This window comes from Spea bombifrons, chromosome 8 (genome assembly GCF_027358695.1).
Source record: "Spea bombifrons isolate aSpeBom1 chromosome 8, aSpeBom1.2.pri, whole genome shotgun sequence".
Taxonomy (NCBI): domain Eukaryota; kingdom Metazoa; phylum Chordata; class Amphibia; order Anura; family Pelobatidae; genus Spea; species Spea bombifrons.
In genome coordinates this window covers 18,948,426-18,976,056 of record NC_071094.1, presented here as the reverse complement: position 1 = coordinate 18,976,056, position 27,631 = coordinate 18,948,426, and the positions used below count along the sequence as shown (strand labels likewise).

Below are 27,631 nucleotides of genomic sequence, written 5' to 3'. Positions count from 1 at the left end.
GAAGAATTACCAGATTTGGAAAAAAAGGTTTTGAAATAGCAAAACGCTACCTGTACTTATTGCCCCATAACGTGCAGAAAAAAGCAAAAAAAACATAAAAACATTGGGTATTTCTAAACTCAGGACAAATAGTAGAATCTATTTAGCAGGTTTTTTCATTCGTTTTTGCAGATGAGTAAAAGTTTTTTGTTTAAAAAGTGAGAAAAAGTAATTTTTTAACAAAAAATCCCCATATTTTATCATTTTTTTATAGTAAATTAGATGATATGATAAAATTAATGGTATCTAAAGAAAGCCCTGTTTGTCCTGAAAAAAACCATATATAATATGTGTGGGAGCACGAAATGAGAAAGAAGAAAATCACAGCTAAACAGGAACACCGAAAAATGTTAAAATAGCCATTGTCCCACAATATACTACGAGTAATAACCCCTATTGTCCTTAAGGGGTTAAGGGGATAAGCAGCACAGGATAACAGTCTTGAGTGCTTGCTTAGGACAAAACAGCTTTGCAGAGAGAAACCACTCCTCAGTTCATCAGCTCTCCTAGCTGGCGTAACATGCCCCCCCCCTCTGAATCAGGCTCAATTCCTTTTACCCTCTGCCTGCTAATTAATCAACCACAGGTGAGCTGCTACTTAGTCCACACCTTTTGTCACAATATATATATGTGTGTGTATTTGCCAGACTATAGGCCGCACTTTTTAAGTTTTTAAGTGAGGGTGCGGCCTATATTCGTGGGCTTGAACAGGAATGTGCAATTCGTATCTCCCGACGCCCGGGACATGCAGTTGACAGCCAGCCGGTTAATGTCTGCACGATGCGCTTTAACAATCTCCCTTGCCTTGTCAGAGTGGCAGTATATGTCGGGGGGGGCGGAGTGGCAGCATATCTGGGGAACAGAGTGGCAGCATATCTTGGGGGTGGGCAGAGTGACAGCATATCTGGGGGAACAGAGTGGCAGCATATCTGGGGTGGGCATAGTGGCAGCCTATCTATTCCACTAAGTAGTGATGTCCTGATCATGAATGAATCGTTCATTTGATCCGATTCTTTTTAGTGACCAGTCTACTGAACCGATTCATCCGGAACGATTCATTTGTAGCAGTTCAGTCTGTGAATCTTGCAGTTGTAACCTGATCCTAGAGTGAGTCATCTGCAGAGCACTCGGACACAGACTCTGGGCTCAGGTTACAGCTCATTAATTCACAGAGGAACCATGGCTCATTGAGTCAGAGAGTCGTTCAAAGATTCGAATGATTCAAATGATTAGAGTCTTGTAGGGATCCAGATCTTACAGAGATTTTAATCATTCAGAGAATATCACTGATACCATACTTTTATAAATCAATACATTAATAATCTTCACTGCCCCCAGGATTTTGATTCCCCTTAGTTTGCCCCCCCCCCTTTACCTCTAACTGCACTTTCAGTTAACAACTTCCGCCTCTCCCGTCCACTTCCGCTGGGGCTTCTACAATGCAGCGCCAGCATCACATGACCATCGTAGAAGCCCCAGCGGAAGTGAAGTGAAGGGGAGTAACGGAGGCTGTCTGTGTGCATCGTGCAGACCACCACCGGCTGACAGAAAGGAGAATCCAGGTCTCCTGCATTGGATCATCCTCTCTGTCAGCTGGTGGGGGTCTGTGCGATGCGCTTCTATGAAGCTCCAGTGAAAGTGCCTGTCAGCAACGGAGGTTCACAAGACACCAGGGAGTCGGGGAGAGAGGCGGAGGGGTGTATGGGGGAGAGAGGCAGAGTGGTGTATGGGAGGGGGGAGGAGGAACAGTGGTTTATGGGTGAGTTATAGTGATGTATGGGGGGGTATAATGAATTTCAGAATGGCATACCTGGGGAGGCAGAGTGGTGAATCAGGGAGTATAATGAATCTCTGGGTGGTATAGGGCATTTTTGGGGACGGAGTGGCATATCAGGGTGCACAGTGGCATATAGGGAGGTATAAGGCATAAATGAGGGGGCGAGTGACACTTTGGAAGGTATAAGGCATATCTGAGGGGCAGAGTGGAATATTGGAAGTTATAAAAGAGCTCTTTTGAATGCCGTCTGCTGTCCGGCCCTGGAGGCAAGGTATCGGTTTCGGCATCGGAGCAGTTGCAACTGCTGTATATCGGCACCGATACCAGTATTGGTATTGGTGCATCCCTAAGATTTATATATATATATATATATATATATATATATATATATATATATATATATATATATATATATATATATAAAATCACGGCTCGACAAATCCCAGGTGCCAGGTCTCCATGGCCACTAAGAATTTTGTCCTGGTGCCTAGGTCAGGGGCGTCCAACGTGCTTTTGTGACAGGGAACCGGCAACAGACTTACTCAAAAGGGCGGAGCTTCCCCTGCAGCAGCCGGGACCAATAGAGAGAAAGGGGAAGGACTATCTTGCCATCTACCATCTCTCTCATTCTCCCAGCCACACCCCCGAGTGTCTCTGTCTTGACACGCCCCTTCCTTTCCATTCCTGGCCTGCATCCAATTGTCTGGCCCGCCCCGTTTTGCATCATCTGGAGTTTCTAGCTCTGCTCAAGGTAACGAGGAGGAAGAAAGAAGCTGTCTGGGAGTGATAATGTGTAATAGCTGGGTATAATGGGTCTGATACGTGATGCCTGAGTGTGATAGTGTCTGGGTGTAATAGGAGTAAGTTGGGATGTGTGGTGGTTGGGTGTGATAGGAGTGAGTTGGCATGTGGTGGCTGAGTGTGATAGGTGTGGGTTGTGATGTTTGGTGGCTGGGTGTAATGGGTATTAGATGTGCTGGCTGGAGAACGGTCACAGCTGCCACTGCGAGTGATTTTCGCCAGCCGCAAGATGGCGGCCTCCCTGTAAAAAAAAAACTATCAAGTTGGAAAAATTAGCCAGAGGGTCTCCAGACCCTCTAGAGATTTCTGGCTCCACTTGCAGGTTGAATACAGGTACTGCATTCAACCGTGCAAGTCAATGGGGCCCAGCTTTCTAATCACAGTGTGATTAGTAAAATAAATATAAATAATAAAAATAAAATAATTTTTTTATTATTGTTTAAAAAAAACTGTAAAATGTAAAAATTTCCCACTAATGTCACCTTCAAGTTCCAAAAAATGTAAAAAAATAAAAATAAAAAAAAATTAAAAGGCAAAAAAAGGTAATATATATAAAAAAATAAATTTGTGAGCAAGTCCTAAAATTAGCACATTAGCTTAAAACAATTTTCTCATGGAAAGAGTTAAGCTACTGGCATGTTAAATGCCCATGGGGTGTCTGCTTTTAAAAAATGTATGATTTGATGGGGTAAATTGAATTGGCCGGGTTCAACAATGTCCCAATTAACACGGGGGAAGGATGACCACACGTCTAATTTCCAATTAGAAAAATGCACACGTCCCAAATGTGGCCTTTTAGTTCCCCACAAAAAAGACAAACCCATACATGTGGGGTATCACTGTACTCAGGAGATGTTGCTGAACACATATTGGGGTGTCGTGTGACAGCGACATATACCAGGAGCTGTAAATTCATGCATAAAGTAGGTGTGTGGAAAAATACACACAATAAATACCAGTGCAAACTTTGAAAAAATGCTGGTGGTAAAATGTGTGCATGCAAAGAGTTAAAATACCAGCATTTGAAATACCCTGGGGTGTCTAGTTTTCAAAAATATATGGTTTTATAGGGCACACTGAAATGGCCGGACTCAAAGATGTACCCAATAGGGCATGGGCAGTGGATCACCAAGTGCCAAAGTTCAACATTGAAAAATGTGCATGCCCCAAATGTGGCCCTTTTCTCCCAAACAGCAAGGCAAAACCATTCATGTGGGGTATTGCTGTACTCAGATGTTGCTGAACACATATTGGGGTGTTTATGACAGTGACATATACCAGGAGCTGCTAATTCATACCTGAAGTAAAACGTGTGTGGAAATAAAATGCAAAAACATGACTGCCACAAAGTTTGACAAAGACTGGTGGTAGAATTAGTGCATGGAAAGAGTTAAAATACTAGCATGTGAAATACCCTAGGATGTCTAGTTTTCAGAAATATATGATTTGATGGGGTAAATTGCATTGGCCGGCTTCAAAGATACCCGAAATGGCACATGGGGAAGAATTACCAGATTTGGAAAAAATGGTTTTGAAATAGCAAAACGCTACCTGTACTTATTGCCCCATAACGTGCAGAAAAAAGCAAAAAAAAACAAAAGAAAACATTGGGTATTTCTAAACTCAGGACAAATAATAGAATCTATTTAGCAGGTTTTTTCATTACTTTTTATAGATGGGTAAAATATTTTTCAACTAAAATTTAGAAAAAGTCATTTTTTTTAAAAAATTTCACCATATTTTACACTTTGTTTAATAGTAAATAATATGATACAATTAAAACAATGTCATCTAAAGAAAGCCCTTCTTGTTCTGAAAAAAGCAATATATAACTTGTGTGGGTTCAGTAAACGGGAAAGAAGAAAACTACAGCTAAACACGAGTAGCGCGGAAATGTTAAAACGCCCATTATCACGAAGGGTACAAAAAATGAAATCAGCCTTTATCACGAAAGGGGTTAATCAGATAAAAAAAACTGAATTTTTTTGTTTATTTAAAATAATTTAATGAATAAATTGAGTGAAAAACAAAGAGCTGAATAATAAAAAAATCTTTGAGAAAAATGAATTTCTTGTTTTATGCACATCTGAGCCAAGCTGCCTCCCAGATATGCCTTATATCCCCAGATATGCATTATACCCCCAGATATGCCTTATACCAGGGCTTGACCAGGGCGTCCAACATTCGGCCTGCCGGACTTTAATGTGCCCTGCTCATGGTGCAGCACGGTGTGAGCAAGCCGTCCGCCTAAAAAAATTAAAGCGGCCGGCGTGCACACACGGCGGTCTTACCACCTCAACTTTGGACTGTTGGCCCACGGACCTGCCCACCAGGTCCACTTAATTTTTTTTAGCCGGTCGGCTTGCACACACCGGGCTGCTGAGTGGCAGTGCCTCAGTGAGGCCCGCCCCTTTCAAGACGTGACGCTCAAGGGGGTATGCTCACAGAAGAGTTCCTTGTGACGGGGAGAGGATCTTCACGTCGGAGTAGAGTGGGGGGAAAAAAGAAAAACGAAAATGTAAGTATTAAAAAAAAAAAAATAGGCGTTCGAGGAAAGTGGACCTATATTTAAGGGAGAGGGGGGGGGACTCCCTTGGGACATCATTAATTTTTGTTGTTGAAAATAAAACTTGGTTTAACAAAAATTCCTGGCTCCTAACTTTTTTTAGCTGGCTCCTAGATTCAAAAGAAATATGTCAAGCCCTGACCTACCATATGCAGGGTTGCTGATTTAAATCTCCATCGATCCTAACAAACTAATTTTTAGAAATTGATGTACTTTAAATATGCAGATACCTCTAATGAAAGGGGAATGGGCCACAAATCCACTAGAGCTGGGAAATGACAGCAGTGCTGCTTGTCATTATAGAATTTTGGACTATACAGTAAACCGCTCTATGCATTTAAAACATATATTAAATGTGGTCTTGTTTTTTTTCTTTTCCCACAGGTTTTGCAGGTATAACTCTTTTAATCATGGCACAGTGGAAAAAAGACACTCCTTTGATATCCTTGGTTACTCTAGGAATTCTGATGATCTGTCTGCTGCCGTCTGGCAAAGGGTGAGATTTGAGAACATACATTTACAAATTTGATTTTGGATGTCAATGTAGAAGAGTGTTTCGGCTCCAGCGATCATCAGTGTGGTTTAATGTAAAAACAGAAGTTATTCTGCACCACACTAAAACTATTTTAGAAAGGCAGTAGTAGTGATTGTACATCCTGTATAACAGTGTACATTTGCTGTCCCCTCAAAATAACTCAACACACAGCCATTAATGTCTAAACCTTGGCAACAAAAGTGAGTACACCCCTAAGTGGAAATGTCCAAATTGGGCCCAATTAGCCCCCTCCCCGGTGTCATGTGCCTCGTTAGTGTTACAAGGTCTCAGGTGTGAATGGGGAGCAGGTGTGTTAAAATTGGTGTTATTGCTCTCACACTCTCTCATACTGGTCACTGGAAGTTCAACATGGCACCTTATGGCAAAGAACTCTCCAAGGATCTGAAAAAAAAAGAATTGTTGCTCTACGTAAAGATGGCCTAGGCTATAATAAGTTTGTCAAGACCCTGAAACTGAGCAGCATGGTAGGCAAGACCATTCAGTGGTTTCACAGGACAGGTTCCACTCAGAACAGGCCTCACCATGGTCGACCAAAGAAGTTGAGTGCACGTGCTCAGTGTCGTATCCAGAGGTTCTTTGGTCTTTGGGAAATAGACATATGAGTGCTGCCAGCATTGCTGCAGAGGTTGAAGGGGTGGGGGGGGTCAGCCTGTCAGTGCTCAGACTATACGCCACACACTGCATCAAATTGGTCTGCATAGCTATCGTCCCAGACGGAAGCCTCTTCTAAAGATGATGCACAAGAATGTCTTCAACAATCTGCTTGCAGGCTAACATTACTGGAACCATGTCCTTTCGTCCGATGAGACCAAGATAAACATATTTGGTTCAGATGGTGTCAAGCGTGTGTGGCGGCAACCAGGTGAGGAGTAAAAAGACAAGTGTGTCTTGCCTACAGTCAAGCATTGTGGTGGGAGTGTCATGGTCTGGGCCTACCTGAGTGCTGCTGGTACTGGGGAGCTACAGTTCATTGAGGGAACCATGGATGCCAACATGTACTGTGTACTGAAGCAGAGCATGGGTGGTATTCCAACATTATAACAACCCCAAACACACCTCCAAGACGACCACTGCCTTGCTAAAGAAGCTGAGGGTAAAGGTGATAGACTAGCCAAGCATGTCTCCAGACCTAAACCCTATTGAGCATCTGCGGGGCATCCTCAAACAGAAGGTGGGGGAGCGCAAGGTCTCTAACATCCACCAGCTCCGTGATGTCGTCATGGAGGAGTGGAAGAGGACTCCATTGAAAAACATGCTAAATATATTCTAATATTCACCCCGAGTTTAGAAATACCCAATGTTTTGAAGTTTTCTTTCTTTTGTTTTTGCAAGTTATAGGGCAATACATACAGGTAGCGTTTTGCTATTTCAAAACCATTTTTTTTCCAAATCAAGTCATACTGTCCCATGTGCTATTTTTAAATCTTTGAAGTCAGACAAATTTACCTTGTCAAACCATATATTTTTTGAAACAAGCCACCCCAGGGTATTTTAACTATTTTCATACACCAATACTACCACCTGCCTGTGAAAAGTTTGTGGTAGTATTTTTCTGTTTTTTCTGACACACACACACACACACACACACACAGCTCCTGGTATCTGTCACTTCCAAACAACACCCCAATATGTGTTCAGCAACATCTTCTGAGTACAGTGATACCATCCATGCATGGGTTTGTTGGTGTCCCAGCTAGAGGACCAGCAATGCAGGAACTTGGTATCATCCACCGGTTACAGGAGCAGAGCAGGATACAGGTAGCAATTGGCAAAAGAGTAGCCGTTACACGGATCTGAGGTCAGGAGTAGGCGAGGACAGGATAATCAAAACAAGCCGGGTCAAATGCAGGAGATATGTCAAAATATAGGTGAAAACCAGTGCTCGTATAGTTGTGAATGGTGTAGAAGATATATGAAAAAATAGGGTACTTCCCTTTTGCCGGATATACAGCTGCAACCTTGAACAACACTCTCCAACTGTTGAAATTTTACAAATGGATTCCGCTTAAGTGCGCTCGTATAAATCGGACCCAAAAAGATATATAAGAAAACAAAATAGAAACTTGATATTGTAGAAATCAATGTAACACCTTGTATCTTAAAAAGCTCTCATTACACTCACAATGTGTCTGTGATGTTCTGGACCTTCAAGATCTGTATGTGGCTTGCATGTAAGAAACACACAAGAAACAACCATAGGGTGGTAATTTCAAGGAGGTGAGATGCACTTACACTTAAGTGAATATGCTCAGTCAGTAAATAAATCCAGTGGATATGCAGGTATAATTTCCGTTTGATGTCTGTTGCAGGGTCAGTCTGCAGCTCCACGGTCTGATTCACCTGAATCTTTTGATTAGTTCCTCTGGTGTTTCTCAATATCTCCAAATATATAGGTGGGTGCAGGTACAATAAGGGGTTGGTAGAAGGACCTGTTATACCACTCAAACCACTGGAAACCTCTCTTCAAAGAGTTAATAAATATCTAAATTTATTGTGGGACCAAGCCCAGTATGTAATAATTTATAAGGGACAATCAACATACATGAGTATCAATAAATATTTATTTAAAATGTATGTATTGAAGTCCCGAAAAAGTAAAAAAATAGATAAAATCAATTGGTATAAAATATAAATAATTACTGGAAAGACAGTTCCTTAGTATCTTGACGCGTTTCGCCACCGTGGCTTCCTTAGGAGTTTGTCCGTCTTATGATCCGCTCGTCATTTATGTGTATGGCGCATCTTCCGTTTTTTTTCACGTGTGTGTTCTGTCCTCTACTTCCTCCTCCCGGCGTGATAACGTCTACGCTGTCTGTTCCGCCTTCTACATTCTGCGTGCCGTCCCACAAAGGTGTGCAGCTTTGCCCTTCCTCACGGCGTTAAGGACTGCTGTCTCCTTCATTCTAAACCGCTGCTCCACCGGCATGTGGAGCTTCAACGTATAAGCAGAATTATGGAAAGGATAGAGGTTAGATGTGGAGGACATAATTTTAAACGGTATTCTTCCGGCAGCCTATTGATCATATGTCTTAAAGGAGTAATTATTATATGATTCCTGTAGATCTTAATAGTGATGGATGAGAACAGGTAAAAAAACAATAAGAAAGTAAATTATTATGAAAGAGATAACGAATGTTCCTTCTTAAATAATAAATGTTTACTCTCCTAATGTTGTTGTTGTGTATTTTTTACGTGTATTCTTGTTCGTATGTGGATGCCTCTCAAGGTAAGTACGGTATTATTATAAGCATTAATGAATTATGGGATAAGAACTCCAAATCTTTGAATATAAATAAAGATCATTTTAAAGGTAAGTAAAAGGCTAGTGTCAACCATATGGACCTATTTGAAGGATGGGCTATATGAGGGACCTTGTTCATCAAATGAAGGCTAGTATGTCTAGTTCCATATTGAGACCCCCTTTTTTAATAGTTTTAAATTTAAATATCCATTCTGTCTCATGTGGACAGATTCTCCACATAATCACCACCCCTCCAATTTGAAGGGACCCAGTCTATGCCTATAATTTTTATGGTTTTGAAAGAAAAAATGGGGCATGTATTGCAATGTCTTGGGACACTATGTTTCACGTTCTTATGCCTGATATTTCCCAGGTGTTCTAGTATCCTTTCTTTCATAGGTCTAATCGTCCTTCCTACGTATTGTAGACCGCATTTGCATTCCAATAGATAAACTACATTTTTGGAAGTGCAGTTTATAAAACGTTTGATCTCATATGTTAGACCTGTTTTTGTCCCTTAAAATTCTATTTGTTCAGTCTGGATATTGGAAGTAAACTTTAAGTTAAAATGGTTGTTATTGGGATATTGTATAAAACAAAATTAAGAACATTTTAGAAAGACATTGACATATCCTTAAAAGTGACGAGGTTTGGGGTACACTTTTGCATTTTTCAAATTGGAATTTTGACATGTTGAAAATTCTGCCCCATGTCCTATTCAGGAGATCTCTGAAGCCGGCTAATTGAACTTACCCCATCAAGTCACATATTTTTGAAAAATAGACACCCCAGGGTTTTTCAGATGCTGGTAGCTTTTTCAGTGCACGCATTCATCTTTGTTGATCAGTTTGGCCAATTTTTTGGGGAAGAGGGCTTTTCTCCACAGTATCCTTTTTCTAGCCTCACTAGGGCTTTTGTGGATGCTGTGAAGCCACCGTTTGCAGCATTTACTACAATTTTCAAGCAGCGCATTGTCACAAATGCATTGCATCTTGAGCCTGTACATGTACAGGATTTGAAACATGAAAGAGTTAAAGACAAATAAAATACAAATAAAAAATGCCAAAGATCCACTGCCTCAATAAATATCTCAGGTCGGTTTTTCGCGAAGGAAGATGAAGCAAAGGGACCTTAGTTAGAAAGAAGAAAAAATGTAGAGCGTGTGCTTTAGAGAGGTTCTAATTGAACTCTCCATAGTAAAAACAGACAAGTCCTTGGGACCTGATGGGATACGCCCAAAGTTATTTCAGAGTTTCCCGGCAAAACCGTTAGCAGACTTACTTAACTAGCTGTTATTGGCAGGGGCAGTTCCAGAGGATTAGAATTTGGCAATTTTGGTACCACTTCACAAAAAAAGGTAGCAGGGTAGACTTGGGCAATTACAGACCAGTAAGGCTTACATCATTTACATCTGGATGTAAAAAATGGGTTGCAAGATCAGAGCCACAATGGGTTTTCTGCAGGGGACCCTGTCAAACTATTTTAATTTATGTATTTAACTTAACCTTAGTGCCACTGCATGTTGGTGCCTACACCTAATGAGGTGTAGTTTGGTGTTCGACCAGAAATAAATGCAGCAATTTGAAGAATAATGTGCAATACTTTTAACCTTTCTTTTCTCATATTTCAAGAAAGAAATGTCAGTGGCAGCAGCACATAGGTTCCATCTGAGAAGCCTTCAAAGACCTTGCCACCCACCCATGTTTAATCAAAATGTGTATTATATTAAGATAAAACAGGATGGGTGCAACGTGTTTGGTGGCTTCTCACTATTATTCTCATTATATTCTCCTTCCCTCTATCTATTCCCCTTCCCCGCCTCATTATCTCTCGCATATATCTTTCTCTGTATCTCTCAAATTTCTTACTAAAAAGACAGGGAAGGCACCATATGTGAAAGATAACATAAAATCTAAAACAAACAAACAAACAAAAAAAAAAACAGTTACCAAAGAGAACATAGTCAGTTTGGGTTACATTACATTTTGGTAAAAAGTACAGTAATTCATGTAGGTGTGATTTATAGAACCTCTGAATATGTAGAAGAGTTACATAATCTACTAATTGAGGAAATAGCTAAAATGACACTGAAGTTGTCATATAACCATGGGTGAATTTAATCTTTCTGATGTGAACTAGAAAACCAAAGTAACTGGTTGTGCCAGGAATACAGATATTCTATATTCCCCAGTGGGATTGTCTTTAAAACAAGTAGTTAAGGAGCCAGCTCATAAGGAGGCCATATTAGATTTAGTGTTCACAAAAGGAAGTTTGTTATGGGATATTGCTGTAGGTGAAAGTTTGGGATCTAGTGATCATCAGTCTGTATACGTACGTTTGAGGACAGAAAGTGGGTTAGACGGTCGTAGATTAGTTTTTCTAAGAGTTTGGATGTTACTGGAAGTAGTGATATGGGGCGGTAGTTAGCAGGGGAATTTGGATCAAAGCAGGGTTTCTTGAGGATGGGAGTATATATATATATATATATATATATATATATATATAGTGTATATGTAGAATTTTATAATTGCCCCTCCCCTATTTTGGTCCCTGTCCCCCCATATGCCCCCCTAAATAGAAAAACTGGAGACGCCACTGCATGTATGTGCATTGAAGGTCAATTACAATAATAGACAATAGGCCAAAACGCACCTGTTGTCAACAGTAACAACCCCCCATCAGATCTGATTTCTACAGAAAGCCCTCCATCTTCTGGTGTCTGTACGTGGAGTAGCTATCCTCTTCTGGTCTCTTTTGTAAATGGCCAAGGATAAGGTTTTGAACATTTTCCTGCATTTTTCTGCTGGGCCAGAGGTCAGACCTGACAGTTCAGCACTTATGAAGGAGTCAATTTCATTTGGAGCAAAATTTTCTGTTGGTTACTTCAGCCCATTTAGGCTTACATGTGAAGGTTATGAAAAGATCAGGGCAACCATACTTCCTCACATAAGTCATGGCATCTTGTGTCCACTGATACAGCAGCTGCAGCCTGCAGGACTGGTTGGGAGATCATAATCTCCCTCTAGTCGGCTCAACATTAGGGAGCGCAAGGTCTGTCACTTCAGACATCGCTTTACTGCGCACAAGGTTGCCGAGCGCAGGGATACGATGTCGTACTCCCGCACTCTGCATCAATAGCCATCGTGTGATATGTTGGACCTCCAGTAAACGATGATCGAAGAATTACAATTTAACCTATTTTAAATATGAACTTTGCCTGTCTTTGAACATTTAGATGTATGTAATTTTCTGTTTGCAGCTTCTTTTGATTGTTCTTAATAAAAGAGCGTCTTTCTGTTTCAGTGTTTGCATTCATGTCAACCCAATATTGATTCAAAAGTTGCCTGATGTAAATAATTTATTTGGTCTGATCTTATCAGCTTGTAAGCGTATAATTTTATCGCATAGACATTTTTTTGTCCGTTTGTTTGCTAGTTTGCATAGTTGTGTATATGTGTGAGAGAGATGGCACATATAATGTTGAACTATTGAAACTCCGAGAATCGACCAGGAGCAAAGCTCCACATGTTAAGCCACATTGGTTTTAGTTTGCTTCTTTTATGTTTCTGTGTTTGTTAGTGCATTTTAAGAGATATTTTATTTCCTGAGAGCAATTCATCCTCTCAACAATTCCTTAGTCTGCTGGAATTGGCCTTCCTAAGCATGGCATTTTGGTGGAACCGCTACCAATTTTCACATGCTGTGTATCTTTCTCCACCCACTCTTTCCGAAAGAGAAAGTAAAGATAATTAAAACAAATCCCTACCTAACTCCACCACCTATAACAATCCCAGGTAGGGGAGATGAGATCAATCCAACCACTCATAGGGTGCTAGAAGGGTGGAGAGTAAAAATTGTCTACCTACTTAGCATTCAAAAGGTACACACCTGTAGGGATAAAGATGATCACTTATCTTTTCATTGCCACTGCTTAAAAATGCAACAGATGGTAAGAAATATCTTTTGATGAGCCAATTTATCCTGGGAGTCCCACTTATACATTTTTTTGCTGTTTCAGTACTGAATTAGCGTATTTGCTCGATTATATGACGAGGTTTTTTTCAGACCAAATGCTCTGAAAAATACCCATCATCTTATAATCGGGGTCGTCTTATAATCAGACCTCAAATAGGTCTGACTATGAGACGACTAAGATCCAGATCCCCCGCAGCTGCAGGGGACCTGGATCCTCCTGTCTCACCCCCCCCACCCCACTTACCAGTACTTCTGAGTCCCTGGTGTGTAGCTGGGGCGATTCGCGTAGACAACTTCCGCTGCTAGCCACCCCTCGTTCCGGCTGCAGCGTAAGTGCGTGGGATCTACACGCTGCCCCGGCTACATGACAGGGAAGTCAAAAGCACCGGTAAAAATGCCTTTTTAACCCTCTATATGCCACTCTGCCTCCTGAATGCCTTAAACCTCCCTATATGCCACTCTTCCCCATAATATGCCTTTTAACCCTCTAAATGCCAGAGTGGCATATAGGGGTATAAGGCATTTCTGGAGGCAGAGTGGCACATAGGGGGTCAAAAGGCATATCATGGGGCACAGTGGCATATAGGGTTAAAAGGCATATCATGGGGCACAGTGGCATATAGGGGGTATAAGGCATTTCTGGGGCAGATGTGCATAACTGGGGGGCAGGTTGGAAAATAGAAGGAAATAAAACCAAAATATTTTTCTCAATCATAGCTTTTATTAAAAAAAAATAGTTTAGATGAATTAACATTTACTGGTAAAACTTTTTTCCTATAGGGTCGTCTTATATTCAGGCTTTTTCTTTTTTTCCTAAATTAATATTCAGATTTGGGGGGTCGTCTTATAATCAGGGTCGTCTTATAATCGAGCAAATACGGTATTTGTTTTTTCTCACATGTATTTGCACCCCAACATTTGAAGATTTGTTTTACAACTATAATAATGAAAGAGAAATGTGAAGGAACTATTGCTATGAGTTTAATATTTTCATAATTATTTATTCTTCAGCCTGTCACCAAAACATGCCCCTGAAGTGCTTGATTACAGCAAGGACAATATTACGATATTCACCAGGATCCTGGACAGACTGTTAGATGGATATGATAACCGACTAAGGCCTGGACTTGGGGGTAAGTAACATGCACTTAATAGGTTTTTATGTTTCAATTCACAGATATACCACTGCCTTTGTTAATGTCACATACTGTATATATACATAGTTTATAGAAACACACTGTGTTTTTGGAATATAAAATATAATCTGTAAAATTAAAATGTCACTTTGTTAGTTAACTTTGGTCCAGTAAGCCTAGGTCAGGGGCGTCCAACGTGCGGCCTGTGTGAGCAGGTTAATTTTTTTAGGCGTTCGGTGGCTTGCACACACTGTGCTGCTAAGTGGCCATGCCTCAGTGAGGCTCATTGTCCAGCTCCTTTCAAGACGAGACGGGGAGAGGATCGTCACGTCGGAGAAGAGCAGGGAAAAAAAGAAAAGCGAAAATCTAGTATGAAGTATTTAAAAAAAAAAAAAAGGGGGTTTGAGGGAGAGGGGGGATTCCCTTGGGACATCAGTAAAACCTAAATAATACAAAAGGGGGAAGGCTGTGTTTTGAAATGACAAAATCAATATAAACAGGGGTGTGTGTGGCTGGGGCTGATACACATGGCAGTGGGGGCATCAATAGACAAAAGGGTGGTTGGGCATCACATAAATTAATACTAAAGGGGGGACATCAATACACAAGGGAGGAGGATTGGCTGGGGGTAACACAAATCAATGGGTGTGGTGGCATAAATGCACAAAGGGGGGCAATACACAAGGTTGTGGGGCCAACCACATTGATCAACACTAAAGGGAGGCCTGGCTGGGGCATTAATACACAAGGGGCAAAAATATAAAGGGGGGGGTTCATGAGAAACCAGTGACAAATACAAGGCATGTTCATGGCCACAAAAAGCCAAGTGAAAAACACTAATATATAATATAGAAAATTTGGTGTGTCACATAAGAATATATAAAATTATCTGCATAACTTAAATGCCCATGATGTTTGGTTCTAGTCCTTTTTACGTATAAATTTAAGATCTATTATTTTTATTGTTGAAAATAAAACTTTGTTAGTTTAACCCCTTCAATCCCAGGGGTTTTTTGTACCTCAAGTCCCAGAGCAATTTTGCCATTTTTGCGCTATGTCGGTTCAGCAATTATTCTCTTTTCCTGTGAATTGTGTACCCATGTAAACTATATATTGTTTTTTTCAAGGAGAGATAGAGCTTTCTTTTGATACCATAATTTAGTAAAAACTAGTGAAAATTAGAAAAAAACACCTAATTTTTTATAAATTGTCTCTCTGAAACCTCACAAAATTAGGTGATGGAAAATTAAGTGATGGAAAATCTCCTCCTAGTTTATCAATTCAGGTGTCCTGATTTCAGGACTGCCCATAACTGCCCCTAAATTAACCCTAAACACCCCATCAACCATAACTGCCCCGAAATTAACCCTAAAGACCCCATCAACCATAACTGCCCTGAAATTAACCCTAAACACCCCACCAACCATAACTGCCCCTAAATTAACCCACACCTCCCCTAACTTTCAGCAACCCAAATATTAATTTTATACTCAGATGAGTGTCACAGCCATGTGGACACTATAGGAAATGGGCGCTGCCAATCTTCAGTGTGACTGCAGGGAGGGACAGAGAGAATGGGTGGGGCCAATCGGCAGTGACTGCAGGGAGGGACTGTGTGACGGATCGTCCTGTGCCCCAGACTGGACACATCCGCCTGTCAGCTCCTTCCCTCTCCCAGTAAGCGGACACGCTGTGGCTGTCCGAAGGAAGCAGTCACAGACCAGCACTTCCCTCAATCATGAGACAGGACTTCATGCTTTGAGGTTAAAAACAGAACTCTCTTTATTACAAACACACAGAATTTATATACAATCTCCATTCACTGTGCACCGAACCCAACCCCCAATCCCATCAGCCACATCCCATCACAAATGCCATCATCCACATCCCCTCACAAATCCCATCGGTATGCAGGGGATGTATCAGGTGAGGGGATTAAGGGATACAATGGGTTTCCCCCACCTGTGTTATCCCCCCTGTAGTGCGCGTGCCGTCTGGGCAGACAGGGCTGTGCTGGCTGATTAAGAGCCCCAGCCATATTATAGGATCATCTCTTTGAAGGCTGGAGCTGCAGCCACATTCAAACAGGGTACACATAAATATAATAATAATAATAACAGTGAAGATCAGACAGGGTTCTTCACAGACTGTAAGTAGTAACTGCTGCTGTGAGTCACACTGAAACGGAGCATTTGCTCTGAAAAAAACCCTCATTTTATAGTAGATAATAATCGATTCAACTAATCGATAATGAAATTTGTTGGCAACGATTTTCATTATCGATTATCGATTTTATTCATTAGTTGTTGCAGCTCTAATTCTGATATACCGTATTTGCTCGATTATAAGACGACCCCCCAAAATCTGAATATTAACTTAGGAAAAAAAGAAAAAGCCTGAATATAAGACGACCCTAAAGGAAAAAAGGTTTACCAGTAAATGTTAATTCATGTAAACTATTTTTTTTAATAAAAGCTATGATTGAGAAAAATATTTTTTTTGTTTTTATTTCCTTGTATTTTCCAACCTGTCCCCCATTTAGGGGGTTAAAAGGCATATTATGGGGCAGAGTGGCATATAGGGAGGTATAAGGCATTCCAGGAGGCAGAGTGGCATTAAGGGAGTTAAAAGGCATTGTATAGAGCACTCTGCCTCCAGAAATGCCTTATACCCCTATATGCCACTCTTGCATTTAGGGGGTTAAAAGGCATATTATGGGGCACAGTGGCATATAGGGAGGTATAAGGCATTTCAGGAGGCAGAGTGCTCTATTAAATGCCCCTTAACGCCACTCTGCCTCCCGAAATGCCTTATACCTCCCTATATGCCACTCTGCCCCATAATATGCCATTTAACCCCCTAAGTGCCAGAGTGGCATATAGGGGTATAAGGCATTCCAGAAATTCCCTATGCCCCCATTTAACACACACACACACTTACCGGTGCTTCCAATTTCCTGCTGTATTGTCGGGGCAGCGGGTTGACGTCTCCTTCCGCTGCAGCCAGAAGGAGGTGGAGTTGGCAGCGGGGGTTTGTCTGCGTCCGTCGCGCATACCTTCCCCGCCTGTCAGAGATCAGAGTTCCCCGCACCTGTGCGGCACCGGTGCGGGGAACTCTGATCTCTGACAGTCGGGGAAGGTCTGCGCGATGGACGCAGACAACCCCCGCTGCTAGCCACACCTCCTTCCGGCTGCAGCGGACGTTGTCTACGTGGATCGCGTAGACGTCAACCCGCTGCCCCGGCAATACAGCAGGAAGCACCGGTAAGTGTGTGTGGGGGGGTGTTAAATAGGGGGGGAGACAGGAGGATCCAGGTTCCCTGCAGCGGTGCGGGGGATCTGGATCTTAGTCTCATAATCAGACCTCTATTTGAGGTCTGATTAGAAGACGACGCCGATTAGAAGACAAGGGGTATTTTTCAGAGCATTTGCTCTGAAAAAACCTTGTCTTATAATCGAGCAAATACGGTAGTTTAAACTAAAGTCATTGATTGTAAGTTAAGTTGGTGTTAAATGTTACACTATTCAACCATAGTAGGTATTCTAGATCTTTTTTAGAGTGTTAGGGTCCATCCAGGCTGTGGAGCTGCATATCCTCTGTTTTTATAAACACCAAAACCTAATGTAAGGAGAGCACGTAAGGAAAAAAGGTATATACAAAGTAAATCTTTATTAGACAATATGAGTTAAATACATATAAAAAATATATATAATAAAAAAGCATCTCGGCACCAAGACACAAATAGGAAGGTACCTATGAACAAGGGCACAGGACTACAGGAACTAGGATGGAAATGCGTTTGTATATAAAGGCACAAATAAGAAACACAAGGATGACCACAACAATAAAGTAAAAAGGAACAAATGAAATAACATAGAGAAATGGTACATCAGTGCTCAAAAGTAAATAACCCAATCTAGAAGCAAGTCTGAAAAAAGAAAAAAAGCCTGGTGGTAAATGGAGCCAAGTCCAAACGTACCAACCCCAACGTACGTTTCGCTGCAATGAGCTTTGTCAGGGGGTGTGGCTAACAGCGTAACTGGTATACCTATTTATATATCTGAGCAGCCAATAAAAGTGACACATGTCAGATTGACACATGCCTCATCAAATCACACGTACCTCAGCCATAGGGCTGGGTATATACACACCTGATGAATGATGGCGGTGATAACAGTGCACGTATCGCTATGATTTTTGGTAGTTTGTTCGTTTTTGGTGATTATTATATCTCTGTTTTTCCCTGCCTTGCCTCAGTTCCCATGTTTAGCTGTAATCCATTCCTGGATTTCCGTATGCTCTGTCCTGAACCTCTGATTCCTGGATTCTAGTTCTGCTCTTTGCTTCAGCTATTGTTTCCTTTATAAGGTGTGCCACACCCGTGTGTTATGTTTGTCTCAGTCTGCAGTCTAAAGGTATGTCCTTCTCGGTTCTGTGTTTGGATTCAATGGTTACTTTATTAGTAATTCAGCAAGCAGGGTTTAGCGTTAGGACCCACCAAATATTGGAGTACTTTGGCGTAGTGGTGGGCTAAGCATACAATGGCCATATGATGTGACGGAATCTCCAATTCTCATCACATAGTCCTAGGCTAGTTCCTGTATTCATGTTTGTCTCTTATGTACCTTTGCCCTCCTTTCCCTGAATCATCTGAGGATTTCAGTACCTCTCTCCTCTCCCCATGTGCCAGTTAAGATGTCCTATCCTTGCTTAAAGGAGAAGCATCAGAGGATTCTGGCTCCTCACTCCATCCCCTGTGTTCCTTGTCTTGTTCCCTGTGCCTTGCTTGTTATGTTTCTTGCTCGGTCTCCCTGTTCCTTGCTCTGTCCTCCTTGCTTGCTACGTTTCTGTTGATACTCTGCTTAGCGTCCGTACTCCCAGCCTGCAGCATCCTGCACATGATTCTAGTGCTATGTCTCATGCCTGCCCCAGGCTGCATAACCCTAGATGCTCACCCGTGTGAGTGCAGTCGCCCTGCATAAGGCCGTGTCCAACTCAGCTACTGCGCAAAAACTCCTGAACACAATCTTTGGGCGCTCTGGGTCCCAATGGACCAAGTTCCTGACATAGAGATGGCGTCCGATTCAATAATATACCATAGGTCATCTTTAATTTGTTCTATTTGTAAGTAACTTACATGTGCAACTATATTAGCTTGGTATAACCAATATATATTAGAATAATTCAGTCCGCCCTGCTTAATTTTCCTGCAAAGAGTTGACTTGGCTGTTCTTGGTCTTTTCCCTCTCCAAATATATGCATCAAATAATGATTGGATCATCTGTAACCAGGGTCTTGGAATTTTAAATGGTAGCATTTTAAAAAGATGTGCCCATTTTGGCATTATATAAGAATTTATTGTATTAACCCTTCCCCACCATGATATTTCTAGATATCTCCATTCCCTTAATAACTTGTTTGACTGTCCATATAGGCTCGTAAAATTTATCTCTACTTGATTTTTCAATCAAGTAGATTGCATATCTGTATGCCCAAATAACTGAACTCTTTGCTAGTCCAATTAAAATAATAATGATTTTCCAGAGTATTCCGTAAATCTGGAGCAATTATTTGAGCAGTTGTTTTATTCTCATTTAATTTATAATTTGAGATTAAACTATATCTATTAATTTTGTTCATTAAATGATGTAAAGAAGTGAGGGGCTGGGTAAGAGTAACTAGAGTATCATCTGCGTACAGAGACATTTTTAATTCTCCTTTACTAGTTGGAAAACCTTTTATAAGGGTGTAATTTCTTATTCTTAATGCCAGAGGTTCTATTGAAATTAAGTAAAGGAGAGGGCATAATGGGCATCCTTGTCTTGTACCGTTTGTTAAATTGAGCAAATATTTGGACCAATAGTTCTAGCCATAGGAGATGAATTTATGCTTGCCTCATAAAACAAACCTTTAATTCCAAAAGCTTTTAATGTCTTATTTAGATATCCCCAACCAACGCACCTTTTCGGCGTCTAGAGATAGTTAGTAAGGGTTTCCCAGAATTCTCTACTTGTTCTAGGATATCAAACATTCTTCTTGTATGGTTGCAGGGCAGTCTGTACACACTCCAGCCACATGAGGTCTAGCATTGTCTTGCATTAGGAGGAACCCAGGGCCAACCGCACCAGCATATGGTCTCACAAGGGGTCTGAGGATCTCATCTCGGTACCTAATGGCAGTCAGGCTACCTCTGGCAAGCACATGGAGAGCTGTGCGGCCCCCAAAAGAAAAGCCTCCCCACACCATTACTGACCCACCGCCAAACCGGTCATGCTGGAGGATGTTGCAGGCAGCAGAACGTTCTCCACGCCGTCTCCAGACTCTGTCACGTCTGTCACATGTGCTCAGTGTGAACCTGCTTTCATCTGTGAAGAGCACAGGGTGCCAGTGGCGAATATGCCAATCCTGGTGTTCTCTGGCAAATGCCAAACGTCCTGCACAGTGTTGGGCTGTAAGCACAACCCCCACCTCTGGACGTCGGGCTCTCATATCACCCTCATGGAGTCTGTTTCTGACCGTTTAAGTGGACACATGCACATTTGTGGCCTGCTGGAGGTCATTTTGCAGGGCTCTGGCAGTGCTCCTCCTGCTCCTCCTTACACAAAGGCGGAGGTAGCGGTCCTGCTGCTGGGTTGTTGCCCCCCTACAGCCTCCTCCACGTCTCCTGATGTACTGGCCTGTCTCCTGGTAGCGCCTCCATGCTCTGGACACTACGCTGACAGACACAGCAAACCTTCTTGCCACAGCTCGCATTGTCATGTGCCATCCTGGATGAGCTGCACTACCTGAGCCACTTGTGTGGGTTGTAGACTCTGTCTCATGCTACCACTAGAGTGAAAACACCGCCAGCATTCAAAAGTGACCAAAACATCAGCCAGGAAGCATAGGAACTGAGAAGTGGTCTGTGGTCACCACCTGCAGAACCACTCCTTTATTGGGGGTGTCTTGCTAATTGCCTATAATTTCCACCTGTTGTCTGTTCCATTTGCACAACAGCATGTGAAATTGATTGTCCATCAGTGTTGCTTCCTGAGTGGGCAGTGTGATTTCACAGAAGTGTGATTGACGCCGAGTTACATTGTGTTGTTTAAGTGTTCCCTTTATTATTTTGAGCAGTGTAGTTGCTTATAGTTTTACATCTACGTTGATTAGAGAGATCAGACTGTAGTAGGGCTGCAACTAACGATAATTTTAATAATCGATTAGTTGGCCGATTATTTTTTCGATTAATCGGATAAAAAATGCGTACAATTTACACTTTCATCTCTTTATTGCAATGGCCTCTTTCTCTTTATTCACCTTCTTATTTTACTGACATAATAATAAAAGCCACAAGAACCCAAACACAGTGTTTCTCAAACTAGGTTTTAATACAAAGTTATTAGTAAATATTAATTCATATGTTAACTATTTTTCATATTTAATAAAAACTATGAGAAAAAAAGCCTTGTATATTTTTTCTTTTATTTACCAAACTGCTTCCAGTTATGCACATCTGACCCCCCCAGCTTGCCACTCTGCCCCCATATATGCCTTATACTTCCTATATGCCAGAGATTCCACTGTGCCCCCTGATATGCCACTGTGCCCCCGATATGCCTTATACTCCTTATATGCCAATGATATGCAACTGAGCCCCCTGATATACCTTTTACCCCCAGATATGTCTTATGCCCCCCTGATATGCCTAATATCGAAATGCCTTATACCCCCTATATGCCTTATGACTTCCAATATGCCACTTGCCCCATTTATGCCTTATACCTCCCTATATGCCACTGTGCACCCTGATATGCCACTCCGCCCCCCATAAATGCCCTGCACCACCCTGAAATTCATTATACTCCCTGATTCACCACTCTGCCTCCCCCAGATATGCCACTCTGAAATTCATTATACCCCCCATACACCACTCTACCTCCCCCTATACACCACTCTAACTCCCCCAGATATGCCTCCCTGAAATTCATTATACCCCTGATACACCACTATAACTCACCCATACACCACTCTGCCTCCTCCCCCCTCCCATACACCACTCTGCCTCCTCCCCCCTCCCATACACCACTCTGCCTCCTCCCCCTCCCATACACCACTCTGCCTCCTCCCCCCTCCCATACAACACTCTGCCTCCTCCCCCTCCCATACACCACTCTGCCTCCTCCCCCTCCCATACACCACTCTGCCTCCTCCCCCCTCCCATACTCCACTCTGCCTCCCCCCTCCCATACTCCACTCTGCCTCCTCCCCCCTCCCATACACCACTCTGCCTCCTCCCCCCTCCCATACACCACTCTGCCTCCTCCCATACTCCACTCTGCCTCCTCCCCCCTCCCAGAGGAGTCAGAGGGGTGTATGGAAGCGGAGAGGAGAGACGGAAGTTGTCTGTGCCCACGGAAACCCACCGGCCGACAGTGAGGGGAATCCAGGTCCCCTGCAGCGTTGCGGGGGATCTGGATTCTAGTGTTATAATCCGATCTCTGTTTGAGGTCGGATTATATAAGGGGAGGAGTTTTTCAGAGCATTTGCTCTGGAAAAAAACCTCTTTTTATAATAGATAAAAATCGATTCGACTAATCGATAATGAAAATCGTTGTCAACGATTTTAATTATCGATTATTATCGATTTTATCAATTAGTTGTTTCAGCCCTAGTCTGTAGTTTCTTATATTAGTAGGATCTTTTTCAGGTTTTAAAATCGGTAAAATATTGGCATATAGAAATTCGGCAGGAGTTTTAGAACTTAATGCTATTTCATTAAAGCTAGACAAAAGGCATGAAAGATTTTATAAACGTTATTACCGAATCCATCCGGACCAGGAGTTTTTTGGTTTTCTAAATGATTTATTGCTTTTATCAGCTCTTTCATAGTTATTCGTTGATTTATACCGTCTCTTTGAAAATCTGTTATTTTTGGGAATTTTATTTATTTCAGATAATCATCTATTTCTATTGTGTTAAATTGTAAAGATCACTATAATAATGGTTAAATGCCTGACCAATATCCTCCTGGGTTAAAAATATTTTATCCCCTTCCATGATTTTAGATATTCTACTCGCTGATCTTTTATTTTTAATTTTATTGGTCAGGATTTTATCTGCTTTATTCCCCTTGTAATAGCTCTTTAGTTTTAAATTATCAATAGCTTTTTTGATCCTGTCTTCTAATTTAGTATTTATTTTTTGTTTCAGCTTCTTGATTACAACTAGATTATCTTCTTTGGGAGTGGTTTTATTGTTAGAAGTCAATTTAAAATATTTCATATATAAATCAGCCAAATCTGGGTCCTTATTTTTTTGTCTTGTTTACTTATTTTAATTATATAGCCTCTCATTACTGCTTTATATGATAGCCAAATTGTAGCCGGGTCTAGTTCAGGAGTCATATTTTCCTTAAAAAAGAAATCTGACATTTTTAATAAATAATCTCTATTTTCTTTATTTCTTTGTATGAAGTCATTTAACTGTTGCCAATGTCTAAAACATTGAAACTATGGTCCGACCATGTATTCTCTATTAAAATTGATTTCTTCACTCTTAATCGTGGTTGCACAGTCCAAGCATAGGTCGAGCCTGGAGTAAGAACTGTGTACTCGGGATAGATGGGAATAATCTCTTACAGAGGGATGAAAAATAGTTATTTTGGCTTGTTTAATTAAGTTTTTATCTATCGGGCCATCATTGGGAATCTTTTTGTCCAGATTCGGATCCATTATACAATTGAAATCACCTGGGGTGAGTGTTCTGTGTTGCTGAATGCCTCTTGATCGAGGCATTTGAGCAACACAATTGAAGTTTAGGAGGTGATCGTTGATCGCCTCCTAAACGTTTAAAACACTGTAGGGCTGCAACAACTAATCGATAAAATCGATAATAATCGATAATGAAATTCGTTGCCAACGAATTTCATTATTGATTAGTTGAATCGATTATTATCGATTATAAAATGAGGTTTTTTTCAGAGCAAACGCTCTGAAAAATCTCCCTCATTATATAATCCGTTTAGTCTGACTCACAGCAGCAGCTCCTACTTACCAGTCCCTCCCTGTAATCACTGTGACAACTGGCCCCGCCCCCTTCCTTCTCCCAGAAGGCCAGAACCACATGGCTGTGACACTCATCTAACTGTAAGTATAAGATTAATATTTGGGCTACTGAAAGTTAGGGGAGGTGGGGGTTAATTAAGGGGCAGTTATGGTTAATGGGGTGTTTAGGGTTAATTTAGGGGCAGTTATGGTTAATGGGGTGTTTAGGGACAGTTATGGTTAATAGGGTGTTTAGGCTTAATTTAGGGGCAGCTATGGTTAATGGGGTGTTTAGGGTTAATTTAGGAGCAGCTGTGGTTAATGGGGTGTTTGGGGTTAATTTGAGGCAGTTGTGGTTAATGGTGTGTTTAGGGTTAATGTAGGGGCTCTTGTGGTTGACAGGGTCTTTAGGGTTAATTTAGGGGATGCTGTGGTTAATGGGGTGTTTAGGGTTAATTTAGGGGCAGTTATGGTTAATGGGGTGTTTAGGGTTAATTTAGGGTAGTTGTTTTGATGGGGTATTTAGAGTTAATTTAGGGGTAGTTATGGTTAATGGGGTGTTTAGGGTTAATTTAATGATGAGGACTGAGGGTTAATTTAATAAAGTTAACTTAAGGTGCAGTTAGAGATAAAGGGGGGCAGACTAAAGGGAATCTAAATCCTGGGGGCAGTGAAGATTAACCCAGTACTTATTTATAAAAGTATGGTGTCAGTGTGTTGTGAACGGGTCTGTGACTCTATGAGGGGACTATGAGATATCTGGGGGGTATAAGGCATATCTGGGGAGGACGGAGTGACATATCTGGGGGTATAAGGCATATACATTATATAAGGCATATATGGGGAGGGCAGTGTGGCATGTCTGGGAAGGACGGAGTGGTGTATCAGGCACAGTGGCATATGTGGGGGTGGAGTGGTATATGTGGGAGGCAGCGTGGAGTGGTATATGTGGGAGGCAGCGTGGAGTGGCATATGTGGGAGGCAGCGTGGAGTGGCATATGTGGGAGGCAGCGTGGAGTGGCATATGTGGGAGGCAGCGTGGAGTGGCATATGTGGGAGGCAGCGTGGAGTGGCATATGTGGGAGGCAGCGTGGCATGTCTGGGAGGCAGCGTGGCATGTCTGGGAGGCAGCGTGGCAAGCCTGGGCTCAAATGTGCATAAATTGGGGGGGCTGGTTGGGAAATAAAGACAAGAAATGCATTTTATCAAAGTTTTTTTTATTCTGCTGTTTGTATTTAACATCATTTGTTTATTAAATTATTTTAAATAAATGAAAATTTTACATTCATTTTTTTGTCCGATTAATCGATTAATCGACAAAATAATCGGCCAACTAATCGATTATGAAAATAATCGTTAGTTGCAGCCCTAAAACACTGTATAGCGGATGTTGACAGCCACGGGGAGAAGCCAGACGTGGCCCATGATGCCGATCTTTACCATCCCTAAACTAACATTGCTGGCAGACTGGGGCTTGGACATGCTGCAACCGAACCTCCCATCTCGCTCTACTGCCTCCTCGCCTAAACGGCTGGCTCGAGAATGGTCCATGTCTACTACTACACGCACCGACCCCTAAGGATGCTAGACTCTCATCTCTTCACATCGACAACATGAACACCTGAAGGTTGACAACACTTTTTCCCTTTTTTTTTTTCTTCCCACCTTTACTTTTTATATGTAAAAATTGTTTTGTGTGTTTGAAAAATCAATAAAATTTTGATATTTAAAAAAGAAAAAAAAGGATTTGAGCTGGAATGCATGAGCGGCTAGGACTTGATGTTGTCTATCTTGTCGGTTGGACATCCTACAATAGAGTAGTCGGGGGTCACGAGCAAAGGTCAGGGCAGGCAGCAAATGTTACGTTCTGCCCAGGCTGCGGAGCTGCATATCTGTCCTGCTGTAGTTTCTCTGCTTTGCTTTGATCCATTCCTGGATTTCCTTTTGCTTTGTTCTATTTTCCATTCCTTGCTTCTGCTCCGGCTCTTTGCTTCAGCTCTGCTTCCTTTATTAGGTGTGCCCCACCTGTGTGTTCTGTTTGTCTCAGTCTGCAGTCTGCAGTCTAAGGTATGTCTCAGTGCTGTGTGTTTGGTTTACATGTGTGGTTTGTTTTGCATCTTTGTCAGCAGGGATTAGCGTTAGGACCCACCGTCATTGGAGTACTTTGGCGTAGTGGTGGGCTAAGCATACTATGGCCATATCATGTGACGGAATCTCCAATAGTTATCATGTAGTCCTAGGCTAGTTTCTGTATTCTTGTTTGTCTGTCTTTTATGTACCTTTGCCCTTCTTCCTTGAATCATCTGAGGATTCCGGTTCCTCTCTCCTCTCCCCATGTCCCAGTTAAGATTTCCTATCCTTGCTTAAAGGAAGAAGCGTCCGAGGGTTCCGGCTCCTCACTCCTTCCCCTGTGTTCCTTGCCTTCTTCCCTGTCCTTTGTTGTGCCCTGTACCATGTATGTCTTGTCAGGTTATGTTTATTCCTTGTCTTGTGCCTGTTTATACTTTACGCTATTCATGTCATGTTTCTAGCCACTTCTCATGTATATCCTATATCATGTTTCTTGCCTGGTCTCCCTTTCCTTTGCTGTGTTATGTGTCTGCTACATTAACCCTTTGCTTAGTCTTCATTCTCCCAGCCTGCAGCATCCTGCTCGTGATCCGTGTGCTATGCTTCATGCCTGCTCCAGGGTGCCTGCAGGATTCCTTTTGTTCTGGACTCCATCTGCTGCCATATCAGGGCGCTGGTGTTTGGCTGCACTAACCTAGGTGCTAGCAACCAGGCCCTGCCCTAGACTCCACTGCTGCATCGTGACTCCTGCAAACTACATCGGGCGCGCTGGGTCCTTCCGGCCTCCAGCTTGGACCCAGTCCGTGACAGCAAACAACGTAGGTCAGGAACAAGCCGGAATCAATACCAGAAAGATAAAGCAAGCCAAACGCTAGTGTAGACAGAAAGGCACTATTACAGGAAAAGGTTGTGTGCCAAATGAGGGTTTAAATATCCCTCCATGAAAACAGATCCTCCTACCCACCTAATTAGGGGGAGGAGAAAAAAATGTGATAAATGTCACGGCTCTCTTGACGTTGAGACGCGCGACCTGTCAAGATCCATTGAACTCGGCGGGGATGCGCGTCTAGGAGGAGGATGGACCCGGCCGAGGCTTCCATCAACGGAACGAGCAGTGGCGTCTCCAGCTTTCATATTTAGGGGGGGCACATGGGGGGGGACAGGGACCAAAGTGGGGGACAATTATAAAACGCTACATATACACTATATATATGTATATATATATATATGCATATATATATATATATATATATGTATATATGTTTGTGTGTGTGTGTGTGTATATATACATATATGTGTATATATATATATATATGTGTGTGTGTATATATATATATATATATAGCGTAGTGGCTCGAATATAGGCCGCACTTTTTTCCCCCACTTTAAGTCTTTAAAGTGGGGGTGCGGCCTATATTCGGGGTCTAGCGCCCGACGCCCGGGAA

General features: G+C 42.0%; 1 protein-coding gene across 1 annotated transcript in view; it reads left to right on the top strand.

The window, feature by feature from the left end:
- The window catches only part of LOC128503631 (gamma-aminobutyric acid receptor subunit alpha-3-like), a 210,714-nt gene that overhangs the window by 13,917 nt on the left and 169,166 nt on the right, over window positions 1-27,631 (top strand). Inside the window, exons 2-3 of the mRNA XM_053473782.1 lie at window positions 5,568-5,679; window positions 13,967-14,088. Of these exons, the coding sequence (XP_053329757.1) occupies window positions 5,594-5,679; window positions 13,967-14,088 (208 nt within the window). The 5' untranslated portion in view covers window positions 5,568-5,593. The remainder of the gene's footprint in view (window positions 1-5,567; window positions 5,680-13,966; window positions 14,089-27,631) is intronic.